The sequence below is a fragment of the Onychostruthus taczanowskii genome, unplaced genomic scaffold (genome assembly GCF_017590055.1).
Source record: "Onychostruthus taczanowskii isolate IOZ18803 unplaced genomic scaffold, ASM1759005v1 scaffold45, whole genome shotgun sequence".
Taxonomy (NCBI): Eukaryota; Metazoa; Chordata; class Aves; order Passeriformes; family Passeridae; genus Onychostruthus; species Onychostruthus taczanowskii.
In genome coordinates, this window is record NW_024502014.1 from 4,084,846 (window position 1) to 4,101,957 (window position 17,112).

A 17,112-nucleotide genomic window follows, 5' to 3' on the forward strand; every position below is an offset into this window, starting at 1 on the left:
CAAGATGTTTACTGGAATGGTAAGGAAGTGGACTCCTTCACACCATCTGTGCTTAAACATTTCCTACTTTGGCTCACTTAGATGACACTAAATGCCTTTTGTTTTACAATACCTGCTGCTTTCCATTAGGGATTAGAAGTGTAGGTGTCACATCCCAGTGCTAAGCAGTAAAACAGGAAAATACTTAAAATGTGGAAGAGATGCTTAGAACAATTTCAGAGGACCCAGGTGTCAGTCTAGTGACATTTCAGGACAAAGCTGATGGAGTTTTCTTCTGCAGGCTGCAGAACCAATGAAATTCTGACTACTGGATCATATTGTAATTCTGAGTAACAGCAAACACTTGAATGAAGGGAACTGTTATATTTCCTGTGGAACCTACAATGCTAAAGCACATTTGGAAGAAAAAAGCAGTTCTGGACCCTAGAGGGAGCAAAGCAGCAGTGATCTAGCCAGGGGGAAAGGCCTAAGGAATCGTGGGGTAGGGTCCAAGTGGTCAGCAGTGTATGGGCAAGAGGAGAAGTGAAATGCTGCAATGCAGAAGGTGGGTGACAGAATCAGCAGGAGAGACACCAAGGTTGAAAAAACTCATCAAAGTTATTATTGCAATACAGAGGAGAAAAACATTACTGTAGAAATTGTGACACTAATGAACTTGGCTTCAATATTCTGGAAGACAAAGTCAAGGAATGTTTATTTCCCTCTGAAATAATTTTTTTAAAAACTGCATATAAACCAGTAAATTTTCTTCAAGAGATTTGCACAAAAATCATCTACCTCTGTTATAAACTAAAGATTGGAACATGCTCTGCATAATCTGTGGTAACACAAAGAAGTAAACTGTGGTTGATGCAAACTTATCATAAGTAGTATACAGCTAAAGACACAGTAGAAAGCACACAAATATAAAGCAACAGACAGTTTTTCAAAGCATGTTTGCAAATGAAAAATGGCAAACAAAGTAAATAAGTAAAAGTACAATAAAAACATCTGGCTTAGTCACAGACTTACTTTCAAAGTTAGGACTGCCAGGTGAATGCTACACCAGCTTCTTCAGCCACGATTTTAATTATGTGGTCATACCCAGGGGAAAAAATTGCCCACAGATATTACTTTTCATCCTCTTTGGCTGTTATCAACTTCACAACACAGTGATATCATTTAGGCACTAATTAAACTGAAATATTTAATATCAGATTTAAACAGAAAATTCATTGCAGTCCAATACTGCCAAAATCTAGAATCAAATCTTAAGTGTTTTGTTCTTAAAAAGTTCTCACCCAGATGTACATATTGTTTTAATTTGGGGCCTCATTAACAAACTTGAGACAAGTCACATTATAGACAGAGTAGTGCATTCCTCAGACTCCATCTGAGTAGCCATCAGTTAACACTGCAAACAGTAAACAAAAAACATGATTAATTGTTGGCAGGTTATGCTAGGGGAATGGTTGAAGTCCTGCAGTAATGAATCAGAAAGATGAAATTACAATTGCTAGTGCCCACAGCAAAAGAAATCAAATCAAGTATAGACACAACTTTAAAAAAAAAGGGTAATACTACAGATATGCAGAATCCTGAGTGATTGCACAGATGCTGTAGTTTTGATTGGGAAGTCATTGGGGAAATCTGAGTATTCCTGAAAGGGACAGACCTATCCAGACTGCATCAACTGTTTAGCTGCCCTCAGTAGCTGTTGCTTAGGATCCACTAAAAATCACATGCACTGAAGAAACAAGAATATGATTGTAACTTCTCCTGGGAATAGCCTGTCCTTGTGTAGATTTTTCTGAAACAAACATGTTCATACATGAAACAAACATGTTCATAGAAAATCTAAAATTGCACAGAAAATGCATTCAGATTTAAGGTGTAGAGACTCAGAAAAAAACCCCAATTGCATTGAAAGTAGATTTCATCTTTAAAAAATGGTAACTATTTCTAAAAGCAAAGAGTGGACTTCAAGGAATTGTTGCCATAGCTTTTGATGCCTAAGCCTGGGTGCTGGCAACATGATTTTTATAAAAAAAATAAACTGTTGGAAAGTTGATTCTTCTGAAGTTTTTAGGGGAAGAGAAAACAGTATCAGTCAACAAAATAATCTAAAGAGATCTATGCCATTGTGTAGGAGTGTACCAATGGTGAAAGCACAGCAACAGCAGCTGCCGGCCAGAGAGGTCATTAGCCCTAACAGCCTAAAACCAGATTTTCAGAGACCACAAGTGGAATTTATTACTTGAGATACCAAGAACAGACATGTTTGACATTGGCTCATTACTCTTCAGTTCTTTCTTTTGTTCTGGTTGCGTCATTTTAAAATCAGCATGAAAATTGTATAAGACTTGGGCCAAATACATCTATTATACAAATCTTTATCATCATTAAATTAATTTTAAAGCTCAAAATGCTTTCTAAATTTATCAGAGGAGGAAAACCACTAGTTTTACTTTTTCTTTCCTGCCACACAGAAGGCTCTTCTGTGTCATTAGGAAAGACAAATTTATCTTCCTGTTTCAAAGAAACAAAGATGACACAAGGATATTTTTTCATTTTGCAAGATACAGTCAAAAGAAACAGGCCAGAGATCAAGAGGGCAGCAGTCAGTGACAGAACTGTCTAACTACTGTAGAGATAGCATTTAAAAAAAAAAAAAAAAAGCCAAGAAAGGGGCACAGAGACCTTGTTTTCACTTGTGTAAGGATGAATATCCAGTTCTCCTTGTCTGTGTCCTAAAAGGCCCTGGAGTCCAGTCTGGGAATGCAGCCTCACTACGCAGTTCCCACACTGACATTCTTGTTTTCTTAGGTCCCATTTGTGCAAAAGGAGAGCTGATTTCTAATCTACAAAGCAAAAGGTCTAATACAATTTGCCACATAAAAGACTTCCCTAAAGTCCACTTCACTTGCAATTCTCAGTAGCAAAATCCAAGTTAATTTGGAAAACCTCCAAGCAGAAGTGATTTTCCTCACCATTAGCAAGCACTTTCATGTTTCCCTAATGCAGATGTTTTAAACTTCTTGTAAGAGCTTTGAGTATGTCTTACCATTGATAATAGCTGTTAGACAGTGAAACTGTTTTTCTTTATGCTTATCTGTCATAGAAGTAATTTCCTAATCCTGATACAGAATTTCTGTAATTTTTAATTACAGATTGGTTGTTAAATCAAAATATCTCAATTAAATGGATACTGATTTACTGTAGTTGAGTCATATTTACAATGAATGAATGAAATCAAATACAGCAGTCACATGTTCTAAAGAGTTAAATAGATATGTTTGATGTGTATATTACTGTGCAGCCACTGGTATCCTGAAAGATAATGATTATTTTAAATCTTTTTGCTTGGTTTTAAATGCTGCAAAGTGTCAAAATCAAGTTTCCTGGGCAGTGTGTGTCACATCCTTACATATCTCTCCACTGTTTAAATACTTAGTTACATTCTAGTACACCATATATTTGTATATACATAAAAAAATTATTGTTGGACTCTTACAGGGGGATCCAGGAGAAAAAGGGCCCCCAGGTCCTCCTGGAGCTGTTGGAACTCCACCACTTCCTATAAAAGGTTATATCTATTTTTGACTAGTCTTTGTGCTGTATAAACTGCAGCACCTGCTTTGCTAAGGTGTGTGAAAGTGGTCATTAAGGGTGCAGGGGACAGAATCCTAAAACACTCCCAGTGCCACAGGCTGTGTTTGTGGGTTTGGCCACATTTTTGTGTTTGTTTGTCTTGCTGATCCTCCTGGAACTATGTTAAACATACAAATGTCACATTGAATGTTTGTTTGTGTGAAAGATCTTTGTACATACAGTCACAACTAGATCTGAAGGACTCTCTTGTTCTTGGACCTAAGCATAGCTACAAAAAATCGATGAAAAATAAGCCTGTGCTGGTTAATGGACAGCAGATAAGAACACCTGCCTTGCCATTGTCATTTAGGAGTTTTCAGTATTGCCACAACACACAGATTTTAGGCTACAATCAAGCTTCCTGTTTGCAGGAGGAAAATCCTGGGACTAGTACTCCCAACAGAATACCTGTCAATTTATTACTTTCCTCCCTAAACCTCAGGCTGGGTTTTAATGTCCCAGCTCCCTTTATACCCATTTTACTCATCTAATGGGTGAAAAGATGTGTAGAAGTTCTTATTTCATAGCAGGAAGCAGTGGGGAGCAGCCAGGTCTGCTGCCTGCAAGATTGTGCTTTTGCATCTAATACCTGGAGAGTTTGTCTTGTGAGAATATTTCAACAGAGAGCTCATCATAAATTGTATTTCTACAATGCAGCACTACAAATTTCTTGTGATCACAGAAGTAAGTTACAACAAAACCCCAGTTCAGCAGAACCTCCCCTTTAGATAGGGGCCTTGTCCTAAAATAAATTAAATTTTTTCCACAGACTTCCATGGTTTCCAGTCCATACAACAAACAACCCCATACTTAATATCTCAAGTAACATTCATTCATATGCATGGTGTGTGAGTGGATACAATCTTCAGAGAAAGAGCCCTTTAGAACAATAGAGAACAGAACTACTGCCAATATGTTATTTTCCAATTTAATGAAGCTGTTTGCATCTGATTCAGGTTTTATCAATATGTACTTGCAACTTTAAATATTATTTGTAGCAATTTTGAAAATAGACTTTTAAAAATCTGAATAATTTCAACTAAGGTGATCCTGAAATGAACTCCCTGTGTGTACTGCCAAAGAACATAACATGAAATCCATTATTTATTTTAAATGCTGATGTGTTTATTTTGGGCAAACATTTCTCTCAGCATTTTGTAATACACAGCACAAAGATACTTCTACAAAGTGATCAAGAGTTAAAAATGTGCTTGTGATATGGACTGGAATCCATAGAAAAGTAACCAAATCCTCCCACATTAAAATTAAATTGTTACACATTTTAAAATGTTTCATGAGTTATTTTACTCTTGTGTAGTTTCCAAATTATAATTTTGGTTGCAGCTTAATTTAGATTTAAGCTGTCAATTCTATAAGGTGTTCAACTCACATGTTTCTGTAATTTTCTGTAGGTCCACGAGGAGATCCTGGATTTCCAGGTCCTGTTGGTGAAATGGGGTCAGTTGGACCAATTGGTCCTTCAGGCCTTCTAGGAAGACCAGGATATGATGGAACAAGTAAGAGAAGTAGAGGATAAATGTGAACTATGCACCAGAAGGAAAGAAAGCATCTGAAGGAAAACTGTTCTTTGCTCTTGCTTGATCCAAGTCACCAACTGTAAAGACTGTTCAGTAAAAATATAAACTCAGCACTTAATAGCCAGAAAAAGAAACAAAATTATCCAAGCAAAACATTAGGAATGACTAGAAAAGGAACAGAAGACAAAGGAGAATACTACCATGGTAGACCCATGGTATAACTGTGTCTGGAGTGCTGTGCTTAAAATTTCTGCTTTCCATCTCAAAAATATATAAAGGCTTGTGCTGAGGATGGCTTTGCTCTGTATGAGGAGCTGGAGTAACTGGGATGTCTGGAAAAGAGATAACGGAGACAAGGACGAAAAGAAGCATTTGAAAAGGAACCTCTTCTCTTGTGGATCCTGAAAAACCTAAGGATTCAAGCATTAGTTTTATAGAAGCTATGTTTCAGGGCAGTTCTGAATTTTCTGGAGTTTCCTCCTTGATATCTCACATTAATATTGTGTGGGCTATTTACCTTTCTTTTTTTTTCAGGTCTTCCTGGCCTACCAGGAGTAAGTGGGGCACCAGGACCTCAAGGTTTTCAAGGGGACCCTGGTTTGCCTGGAACAGGTGAATTAATCCCAGGAAGACCGGGATTTCCTGGACCACCAGGCCTACCAGGGCAGCCAGGAAGACAAGGCTTACCTGGACTACCCAGTAGGTTTAATAGCAATGCATATAACAGGAATAGAATTCTGCAGATTCATAGATCCATTGCTTTTGTTGGTGCTACAAATACAGAGAAGTGAAAAATGCATTTTGACAGCTATTTCAATGTTTTCATGGGATGCTGAAACCATATTTTTCCTATTAGCTTTTGATCAGCGAGATTTCAAGATTTTCATAGTTTTCTGGGTGATTTAAACCCACAAAAGTAACACACATATTAAAATTAAAATTTAAAATGGTTCATTAGACCAAAGTGCTTTGCTCTAATAGACCAGTTTTTAACTGTTTAACTTAAAAATACTGAGGAGGAAACCCAAATCTGCATCCTTTAGAAAAGAAAAAGCAGAGTTCTAAGTAGAAAAAAATAGCAGTGGCAATGAGAAGCAATGTCTCAACATCAACTCTAGCCATACTGTCTGTTGCAGTATAATCTATAAGCAACAATTTGTAAAGCATTTAATAAGATCTCTAACTTTTTATGTGAGAATAACAAGAGAAGGGAGAGGAGGACACATGACCTAAGCTGGGGAAACAATAAACCTGACATACTGGCTGGAAAATTTGTTTTTTCAAAGGTGTAATCTGTACTGACAGAGGGATCCCTGGAGAACCTGGACCAAAAGGTCAGATTGGCCTTCCAGGAAGAAAAGGGGCAAAAGGAGAGAAGGGTAAGTTGGCCTGGATAACAACAATTTGAGCATGAAACCTTTGCCAGGAGTGTCAAATCTAAATGTGCAAGAAGTTCATGGTAACTTGGAAGTTTAGGCCCATCAAAGTACAGAGTTACTGCTGGCATTGGTGCTTCTGAGTTAGCAGAGTCCTGTTAGTGCAGAGTTACTCAGCACTTTAAAGGGAGGCTGATAATCCTCTCCAGGTGAGATAACATGAGATAAAATGGTCTAGATGTGGCGCACTACTCACACAGAAAAGAAAAAGGACAGCACTATTTTTTGTGTATGAATTTTTCAGCTGTTTCAATGTACTTTTGACACTTTCATGTAGGAAGTCAAGGCCTCTGCTCATGTAGTGCTGGTCCTCCTGGTCCCCGTGGTGTGCAAGGACCTCCAGGTACTCCAGGAAGGAAAGGACAAATGGGATACCCTGGAAGACACGGAGAAAAGGGCGACCCAGGCTTATCTGGTGCGCTGGGATCACCAGGACTCCCTGTGAGTACTTTTCATGAGCTTCAGCAAACAACATCAAGCTACCTCTCAACTCAGGAGGCATTTAAGCAGAATGGTGGAGAAAGTGCCCTGGAAAACTATCTGGAACTTTTATCTGCTTTAGCTTATTATAGTCCAGTGAAACAAGCTTTTACTTTTGGGAGTAGACTTACTTTCTTTAATGCACTTCATACAGTTTATCTTAGTCCCCAGAGTGAGCAGTAATTCAAAACACCCCTTAATCTAACTGCTTTAGGAATACAGTATATGGTAATTTATTTGTCTTCTTGTGATTTTGATCTATTTCTTCTGGTCTGACATATGGAATGTACATCCAGGATGCTGCATGCCATAATAATGCCAAATAGAAGGATTTTTGAATACACTTTCTTGTGTGTGAGAGGTTTTTCTTTGAAAATATAGGTAGGTATGCCTTGCTTTATAACCGTTGCATTATGGTTGGGTTTTTGGGTTGTTTTGAGGGGCATGTTTAGAGGGGGTTTTTGTGCCTTTTTTTGTTGTCCTTGGTCAGTTTTTGGTTTATTTTTTTGAGATGTGGGCTTGTTTTAATAGCAGAACTGTTTGCTCACATAAGGAATTGCTTAAAAGTTTCCAGAACGTGTTCTTTCAAAAGGAAAAAAAGCAAACAAATCCACTGTGAGTCTGAGAGAAGGAGGTGGAAGGGCTCTCATTCAAGTTGCAATAGTTTCATTAGAAGATTTACATTTGCTCTCTTTTTTTTTTTTTTTTAAAACCCTATAACCTGAGTGGTGCATGTGAGATTCTGATGTTTTTGTTACTTTTCAGAGTATGTTTTAGCCCTTGTGGCTCTGAAGTAAGGCTTGAAGCCTTGTCCTGAGCTTTGCTGTTCCTAGGTTACTTAACTGAGAAACAAGGACAAATTAATCACTTTGGAAGGAAATAATTCACTTCAGTACAGAAGATCTGGTCTAATGGACTATTTTTCTGCTCTCTTTTCTTCCCAAATATTTCATTTTCTTTTCAGACACTAATAACTCATCACTGCCTACTTGAAGATCTAGACATTGTAACAAGTAGTCATTTCTAGTTTCAGATAACACATTTTTTAGAAGTCTGCTGCCTGATTTAAAATCACATTATAAACTGGTTTTGCTCCACCTATTTTTAAGGGAAAGATTTTGAGTAACAGAGGAAGCTGCCTAAATAATACCCCAGTTTTTGTACCTTAGTGGCCTTTTACTTCTGTGTAAATTTCACATGGTTGTCTTGATCCATGTATACTGTTGCAAGACCTTGACCAATGGTGATGTGAAAATTACACCCTGAATGGACAGCTGAAAGCAAAAATCAGCATAAACATATAGAAAAGTATTTATTTTCCCCTCTAAACCTGTTATTCATCTAAGACTATAATGTACCTAACTAGACTAAATTTTTTATTGTGGCTTTGTGAGTTTTCATTCAGAGAAAAATACATCACTTATTTGTGCTGTGTTCACTTCTGGGAGGGCAGCCTCATCCAGCAGTGACCACCCTCCAGAGATTCCCTTCCTCAGCAGGTGGTGGGTTGAAGTCTGCAGTGGGAAGAGTTAATGAATCATTTGTCTCTTGATATTCTTACATTTGCAGTCCCACATCTGTGCAGCTGTGGGCCCAGTGCTCTGGCATTACAATTTCTTTCAGTTGTTGTAGTGGTTTTGGTATTTGAGATTTCCCAGGTTTGTTCATTTTTAACATGTGTGTTCACAGAGGCATGTTCAGCTTTCTAGTGTTTTAGCGAAGTGTCAATATTCAAAATGAGTCACTGGTTGGTGTTATTAGGCATGGAACAAGCTCTCAGCAGCTCCTCTCAGAAAAATCATTTCCGTGGGTGGCTTCTTCCCTCGTCACCAAACATCAATTAATGCAAAACCAGCACGGTTGTGCATCTGTGCAGGTGGCAGAGTCAGCCTGAAAAGACTACGTGCCATTCACACTCTTCTTTTTGACCATCACAAGAGACCAGTGTCCTTTTGGTTACTTTAACTGGTCTTTTTTGGGGAAACCATGCAAGAAGTAGATATCTCATTTTCCTTTCAATTCCCACTTTGATTCCTTGCTGGACATAACTGACAACTCTTTTCTTTGTCAATAAGGGGACTCCTGGTTCTGCTGGACAGCATGGGGAAAAAGGAGAGAAGGGTGAGCCAGGAAGAGTTAGAATAAAAGGTAAACACACATTTTACCATTAAGTTTTTTGTTTTCCTGTACAATGTCTAGACAATAATGTGAGGAAAAACATTAATTTACTCTTTACTAAATCCATTAGCTCAGTAAGTTACTGAAACCTAGAGGGCATATATATCCAAACTGCTCTCTTGGTACCACCTCTTCTTGCTAAACACCAGATCAACACAGTGTTTTGTGGTTTTTTTCTCTAGAGTCGTACCATAAAACAGTTTTAACAGCATGTTATTAATGCAAGCAAATGACTTGTCATGTCATGCATTTGATAATTGGGGTCTTCCAGAGGTCTGTACAGCAAAGACTAAGCAGAATACAAATACTGTGAAATCATGAAGAATTATTATTGAATAGAAGCCACCTCCAGAACTTTCATATACCAATATCATAGCTGTTATCTCAAATTAGGCCACCAACATCTTATTGGGAAAACCTCAGTCTCAATGACTATTCAGATTCCTCTCCTATTTCTAAAAATTACACTTGACCAGGCATTGAAGAGAAACAATAGGCCACCAGTTGCACAACTGGAATTCTTGTAATTAAATAGATCAAAACCTCTCCACAGTTATGGTTATGATTTGCAAAAGCAAAAGAAAAAGAGAACAATAAATTACAGCAATCTGATGGCAAAGCTTACTTAGAAAGGCTAAAATAGTTATTCACAGAAGACTGTCCTTCTTATTGTTTATGAAAAGTTAGCTTAGCTTTGGATGCCTGTGGGTTTTTTACAGATGTTGGAACTGGGGAAAACATTTGCTTTTATTTGCAAAGGATTTCTTGACACAGCAGAATGAATCTTTGTGTTAGAATAGTTTTACTGTCCTTGATGCAAAAGTTACTTTCTCATAAATATTGGTGCAAGAGAAATCCACAGGGGGAAAAAACCAAAAAACTTTGGGGAATATTGATGCAAATATTCTGTATCATAAGGCACTGCTATATCCTGACTTCACTGAAATCAAGAATAAATCTGTGACATGTTTCAATAGTCAAATATTTTAACTCTGTGTATAGCACAGACAAAAGCCACATTCCTGTGGTGCCTGTGAACATGTCTTTTACAGAGACCTAGTTGCTCCATCAGGTATCCAACTACAAACTGCCTTCCTCAGCCTAAAATGCCTCATTAAGGAATGTGAATTCAAGGACTGGGAATTATCATGGAGATAGAATCGATTGTTACCCAGCATTTCTTTAAGCAGAAAAACCTCCTCCCCCTAAAATTACTGCAAATATTATTTTTTTCCCCAAAAAATATTTTAAGGATTAAAAGGTGAAAGAGGACCTACTGGACTTCCAGGATTTCCAGGCCAAAGAGGTCCAGATGGCAGAGATGGGGAACTAGGATTGCCAGGGGAAAAAGGAGCTGAGGTATGTTTGACTTCCCCAGACTTTTTCCATTTCAATTAACATATTATCTTATGAAAGGTTCTGAAAGTTTTTATCCATTAAAAATTTCGTTTCTTGTAAATATTACTGTTTATTTGGTATTCCTGATTATAATCTCTGCATGTACTGTGTGCCAATATTACAGGGTTAGGAAACAAAAAATACACAATCCCCTTTGTTCCTACTGCCTTTGAATATTTAAAAATGCTAATGTCATCCATGTAGTCCTTCCATTGTGAAAGTGTTTTTCCAGATAATTCTCTAACATGCTTTTTCATAATCAAAGAGAGGAGAGAAATTAGCTCTTGTTACTTCTTACTGAGAATTTTTATTTCAGGGCGATTCTGGAGTAGCAATTCCGGGTGATAAAGGATTCCCTGGGCTCCCAGGACCTCCTGGGGTAAAAGGCCAGATGGGATTGCCTGGTTTGGGGCTTCCTGGCTCTCCAGGAGCCAGAGGTAGCCCTGGAGACTTTGGTGATATGGGTAATATTGGGCCACCTGGTCCAAAAGGCCAGAAAGGTAATTCTGAATGTTTGTGTTAAGAATGAAATAGCAAAATACATGTTTAGATGTTGGTAGCATCCATTATGGTTTAATAAGCATTATATTTTATATAAATGCATTCATCTATATGTATATCTATATGTATACATATAGTGCTATTCATTTAGAGTGAAAATAATATTAATATTAATTTATAGGAAAACACAATTTATATTTAAAGCTTGGCCTGATTTTTGGTTATAAAAATGCTTAGCAAAATAAGTCTACAGGATAGCTGTAGATAGAATTGAAATGAAAATATTATTTCTTTCTTGCAATAGAGAGTATTGTAAAAAAATTGCCATGACAATTAAAAAAAAACCTTTGTATTTAAAAATAAAACTGTATTACATCAATTTGAAATATTACCAATGTTCCATAGGAAGTATAAAGAAAAATATATTTTAAGATTCCCATCAAGACTTCATTAATATGGAAATAACATAACAATGTGCATAAACAGTCACTGCATGTTTGCACATGTGGTTGGGTAGTTCCCCAGAAATATTACAGTAAGTGTTCAGACTCCAGTTAATTTAAAGTCAAATAGGCCAGTTGCTTCTCCCTCTTGCTTCAGGTGAAACTGTCTGCATTACATCACCATATCCTGGAAACCCAGGTCCCCCGGGTTTTAAAGGTGTTCAAGGTATGTTTGTGCATAGGAGAATTTTTGATTTATACTGAAATGGAGTTCTAATTCACTAATTAAAGAAAAGAGGCTATCCTAAAAACTACACTATCCTAGTTTTTCCACAAAATACGTGTTTCAAAATGTAAAACTGCAAATACACAGGAATGTAGTCTCTAATAGAATCAAGGGCCAGAGAGCTGCAGTTTGCACCATCAGAAGGTGTGCAGACACCCTCCATGGAAATAATTAAATCAAGGTAGCTTCAAACTCTGTCCTGCCTCAATGAAAATGCATGAGAGAGTCTGTAAAATATGGCTGGAGTTGGGTAAGGCCTAGAGTATGTACATCCCCATACCAGGAGAAAGAGATGTCCAAGGCAAAGATATGCTGCAAGCCTGTAATTTCTAAAACTGTATTGCTCATGGCAACTTGCAATTGAGCTCTAAAATCTCAATACTTATCATCATTACTTCGACTTACTCAATTTAAATTCAAAGAACTTACCCAGGAACTGGCAAATTGTTGCTTGTGATCGTCTCCGAGACATTTGAAATATCCAAGCAAATTAGAAGAAATGGAGAGAGTGGATTTTCAAGCTGTGTAATATGGTGTTACACAGTTCCCTGACATCAGTGTTGTGGGTGGGAACAAAAATTTATGCAGACATGAGTGTACTGAGCTCACCTGCACCATTCCAGAAGCAGGACATAGTAAAGAAGAGTATAAGACCTTGAGCTGACACCTGTCATTCACTAGGTTAATACTGTTCATGGCCTGTAACAGTAAAATGTTGTAGGAAATACTTTTTTTTCTAATTGACACTGGTGATTTGCAGTCTGCTGTTAATGGAATAGGGAACATGTTCATTTAGAAAAACAGCAACCATGCACTTGTTTATGACTTGGGCAGTGGCTCTTGCCCAAAGTGTTAGAAGCAGATGAAATCAGCGTGTTTTCAAGGTATATGAACTAGCGTGGAATAAAGATAAAATCCTTAGATTACATATTTTAGTGCTCTGACAGCATTTTTATGTATTTCCTTTTTATTTCCAGGACAAAAGGGTTTAAAAGGACTCCCTGGGTATCCTGGACCAAATGGCTTTGATGGGCAAAAAGGCCATCGAGGAAGGCCAGGAGCAGGAATCCCTGGGCCAGAAGGTAAATTGTGCTTTCCCTAATTTGGGAGAGCTGCTGGGCAAGTTGTAATGCAGGGAAAGGTAGGGTAGGGTAAAGTAGAATTGAATTGAAATGAATAGTTCAGTGTCCAGATAGCACTGACTCAGACAAGAGTGACAGTACTCAAGAGAGATGCTGCCCCAAAGAACAACTCTGTCACTTCCCACAGGAATTACCTCCTTCAATCCTCATGTATAATTAGCTCTAAATAAGAAACATGAAGTTTAATTTATGATGTTATTTTTCTTTGCAAGGTGACAATTTAAATCTGGCTAAATTTGGACTACAATATTCCACATTTGGGGTGGGAGGGAACAAAACAAAAAACCCTGAACAACTCTTGACTTAAGCTCTATTTGAATTTTAAAATCATATCAACAGGCTTCCGAGGCACAGCTGGTGATCCTGGTGATGAAGGTGAAAGAGGAACTACAATTGATGGCAAAAACGGCCTTCCAGGTCCACGTGGCACAGATGGCCAGAAAGGTCTTCCAGGTGACACCACATATGGCCCTCCAGGAATCCCAGGCAACAGGGGACTGCCAGGACCCCCTGGCGCACAGGGAGCAAGGGGTAATCCAGGCATTCCTGGACTTCAAGGTACGGGCCAGTTTCTGTGAAACACTTCTGCATGTTCAAAGGACAATATGTGAGCAAAGGTGCTCCTGGTTCAGAGAAAACTTCCTCTCACTCAGATCCACAATGGTGACTGTAACAGTACTCCCTGTTTTTACGTTTACATTTTGCTGTTTGCTGCAGTGGTTGTCTCCACAGCACCACATCCTTTCCATCTCATAGAGGATATTGCTGTTTCCTTTTACAGGTGTTCCTTTTGCCTGGCCCTAAGCAGATGCACCCATCCTTCAGTGCAGGGAACACCTATGGAACTGAGCCAGTGCTGTGCACCTGGTGCAGGCCAGTGAGCTCCCATTCTGCTCCTACACCTCTGAAACTCTCTTCTGTACCTGTAGATGAGGGTTGAATTTGTATTTGCTCCTTAAAGAAAGAAATTTTCCACAAAAGCCAATTCTAAATTGCAGAAAAGCATCACTTTTCACAAACTGTGCAAAAACCTGAGGATAAATAAGATACTATAGTAACCTAACATGTACATTTCAAAATTAAAACTAGGACAGTGAGTAATGAAACTAACAATTTTTTTTTCCAGGACAACCTGGTACCCCAGGATTTCCAGGTGCCAAAGGTTTTAGAGGCCCAGAAGGTGATGTAGGAGCACCAGGCTGTCCAGGCTTCCCTGGCTCACCATGTGTCCCAGGCTTACCAGGACCACCCGGACTCAGAGGTGTCATGGGCCTGCCAGGACCTCAAGGTACACAACAGCCAGCAGGCTGCCTCACAGCTCTAAGCTTTGCACATATTTTCTGCCAGATTTCATCACTTGATTTTTGTGGCTGGCATAACAAATGTTGCCATGGGGGCTGCTCATTACTGGGGGTGTACATTATGTTTTGCACATTTCTTTAATCTCAAACAATGTAGACTGAGCATCTCAGGGGTATCCCAACTTCCCTTCCCATGCTGTTCCTTAACTGGCCAAATCACAGTGAGTTCACCATAAGAAATAAACAAAGAGTTGTCTTGTACCTGTTGGCATGAGTAACTTACCTGAGCTCTTGTCACTGCTGTGATGCTTTTATCTTCCTTATTCTTGAATGGAAGTGTTATTTAGGAAGAGCTAGGGGCACATCTATCAAAAGTATTTACAAATTAGTAGGGATTTTTCACAGTGCTCTTCTATTGTCTGTCACTAAAGAAATACAAGAAAACAAACATTCCAATTGATAAATCTAGGTAGGGCGAGAACTCCAACATAGTAAAAAAAAGGTTTCAACTTATTTTGCCATGTTTGATGATCTTCAAATTTATACCAAATCTATCACTTTCTACTTTTTATATGCAAATGTGGTACTTCTGCCTGCATTTACATACATAGATTAAAGCTGTCTTTCTCAGGCTTACCAGGCTTTAAAGGTCAGAGGGGAGACAGGGGCCTGGCTGGGCCCCCTGGAATGAAAGGTCTGAAAGGCTCTCCGGGCTCACAAGGTCTCCCAGGTCCTCCAGGCTCACGAGGTCCCCCAGGACTTCCAGGAAATAAAGGACCCATTGGCTTCCCAGGAGAAACAGGTATGTTGAATATCCTGCAGACCACCTCACCCATAAGTTCTCTTGTAGAGGGAGCCCTTTTTACTGATTTTAAAGTTAGCAAGTACTTTGTACCCACCTCCCTTTCCAGCTTCAAGGATAAGACTGCAGCAGGGTAGAGTCAATAACCATAGAACTATCCCTCTTTCTTTCTCATATAATAAAAACAAAGGGATGGATATAGTTTGATACATCTTGGTGCATCCTGGTGCTTTAGTTGTTTTACAGCGCTGACATATTTCTATGTATTATTTCCTGACTATTTGTACTAGGTTGTAATATGCTATAATAAGAGGAATATGTTTAGGGTTAGCAGAATCCCTTGGGTGGCAGTCCTATGGGGCAAATGAGTCCAGGAAGATTGAACATTCTTCAAGGAAATTTTTAAGGCATGGGAATAGGCCTTGTGCCAAAAGACGAGCCAGTGAGGAAAACGAGCAGCTGGGCTGAACAGAGCTTTAGCTGAACTTGGGAAAAAAGGGAGAGTGTATGAAATTTGGAAGAAGGGACAGGCAACTCAGGAGGACAAGGGTGTCTTGGGGTTATGGGGGGAGAAAATCAAAAGGCCCAAAGTGCAACAAGAACTCAATCTGGCTACTGCTGTAAAAGGCAATAAAAATGCTTCTATAAATACATTAGCAGCAAAAGGAGGAGTAAGGAGAATCTCCATCCTTTATTGGATGGGAGGGGGCAAAACATAGTGACAAAGGATGAGGAAAAGGCTGAGGTACTTAGTGCCTTCTTTGCCTCAGTCTTGAATGGAAGCCCAGCTGCTCTCTGGGTACCAGCCTCCAGAGCTGGAGGGCAGGGACAGGGAACAGAACAAAGCCCCCATAATCAGGTAGCCACATGCAAGATCTGGTGGTGTGCTGGGGATAACTGCTTTAGGAGTAAGAGTAGCCTAAATCTTCAGGGGCTGACTGCAGGTAGGGGGAGGCAATTTGTTTCAGTAGAAACAGGGTTTCAAGAGAAGTTTGACCTTGGCATGAAGCCATGCTCCAACTAATAGTTCTCTAGTTCTGCTGATTTCCTAAGAAGTCCTTCTAAACATTCTGGTTTTGCTTTATACTATTCCTCAGAATATGACAGCAGCAGTATAAGCAGACTTAACATGTAAATAAAGCATTTCATATTACCAGGAAGCAAAGGCATTCAAGGACCCCAGGGATTCCCAGGACTCCCAGGAATACAAGGCCCAATGGGAATCTTTGGTGTAAAAGGAGAAGAAGGAAAAATGGGTCTACCTGGGCCTAGTGGAGAATGTGGAGATATGGGAATAAAAGGTTTGTAAAAATCCACTTCACTCTCTAGTTATCTTGTTGATATGTTTAGTTTTGTTACTACTGTGTTAAAAATCTAATTTTTTAATAGGAAAGAGAGTAATCATCTGCAAGATGCAATCACAGGCAGCTCAAAATTGCTGTCTTTCATAATTTCACAATCTTTCCTAATTCTTCTGATTTAATATCACCTGGGTTATGACTGAACAAACAAGAAATCAAGGGAAGGACTGCAAATTCTGTCAGCAGTGAGCCTGCTGAGGAAACTGAGAACCACATTAGTATTTGAAGACTTTCTCTATTAGGAAAGTCACCACTCAAACTGGTTTTTCAGGCCATGTCACTCGTGGGGATATATTTACATGGCATATGTTCCTTCCAAGGTGAAAGGGGGCCTCCAGGAGACAGCGGCTGCGTTAACCTCCGTCTTGAGAAGGGACAAAGGGGGGACCCAGGCCTTCCTGGGGAGCATGGACTGAGAGGTGAAAGAGGTAAGTTCAGAAAAGCCCTGCATACACACACATTCCTCTGACATAAATCACTGGTGGTTTTCACAGTGTGGACTCAGGGCTGCAGTAACCACACTGTGTTACAGATTCCTAAACTGGCTGTGTAGTGTCTTTGGGTTATCACTAAGGCAATACACCAAGAATGAAAGTGTTGCCGTATTGAAAATTGT

At 39.0% G+C, this 17,112-nt stretch overlaps 1 protein-coding gene across 1 annotated transcript in view; it reads left to right on the forward strand.

Moving 5' to 3' along the window:
- Positions 1-17,112, forward strand: part of LOC121341103 (collagen alpha-4(IV) chain-like) — a 67,961-nt gene that overhangs the window by 32,434 nt on the left and 18,415 nt on the right. The window contains exons 18-32 of the mRNA XM_041414331.1: positions 3,496-3,565; positions 5,043-5,147; positions 5,703-5,867; positions 6,455-6,547; positions 6,882-7,045; positions 9,160-9,232; positions 10,515-10,621; positions 10,977-11,160; positions 11,762-11,830; positions 12,868-12,972; positions 13,372-13,590; positions 14,159-14,320; positions 14,965-15,135; positions 16,293-16,436; positions 16,817-16,924. Coding sequence (XP_041270265.1) covers positions 3,496-3,565; positions 5,043-5,147; positions 5,703-5,867; positions 6,455-6,547; positions 6,882-7,045; positions 9,160-9,232; positions 10,515-10,621; positions 10,977-11,160; positions 11,762-11,830; positions 12,868-12,972; positions 13,372-13,590; positions 14,159-14,320; positions 14,965-15,135; positions 16,293-16,436; positions 16,817-16,924 — 1,939 coding nt within the window. The remainder of the gene's footprint in view (positions 1-3,495; positions 3,566-5,042; positions 5,148-5,702; positions 5,868-6,454; positions 6,548-6,881; positions 7,046-9,159; positions 9,233-10,514; positions 10,622-10,976; positions 11,161-11,761; positions 11,831-12,867; positions 12,973-13,371; positions 13,591-14,158; positions 14,321-14,964; positions 15,136-16,292; positions 16,437-16,816; positions 16,925-17,112) is intronic.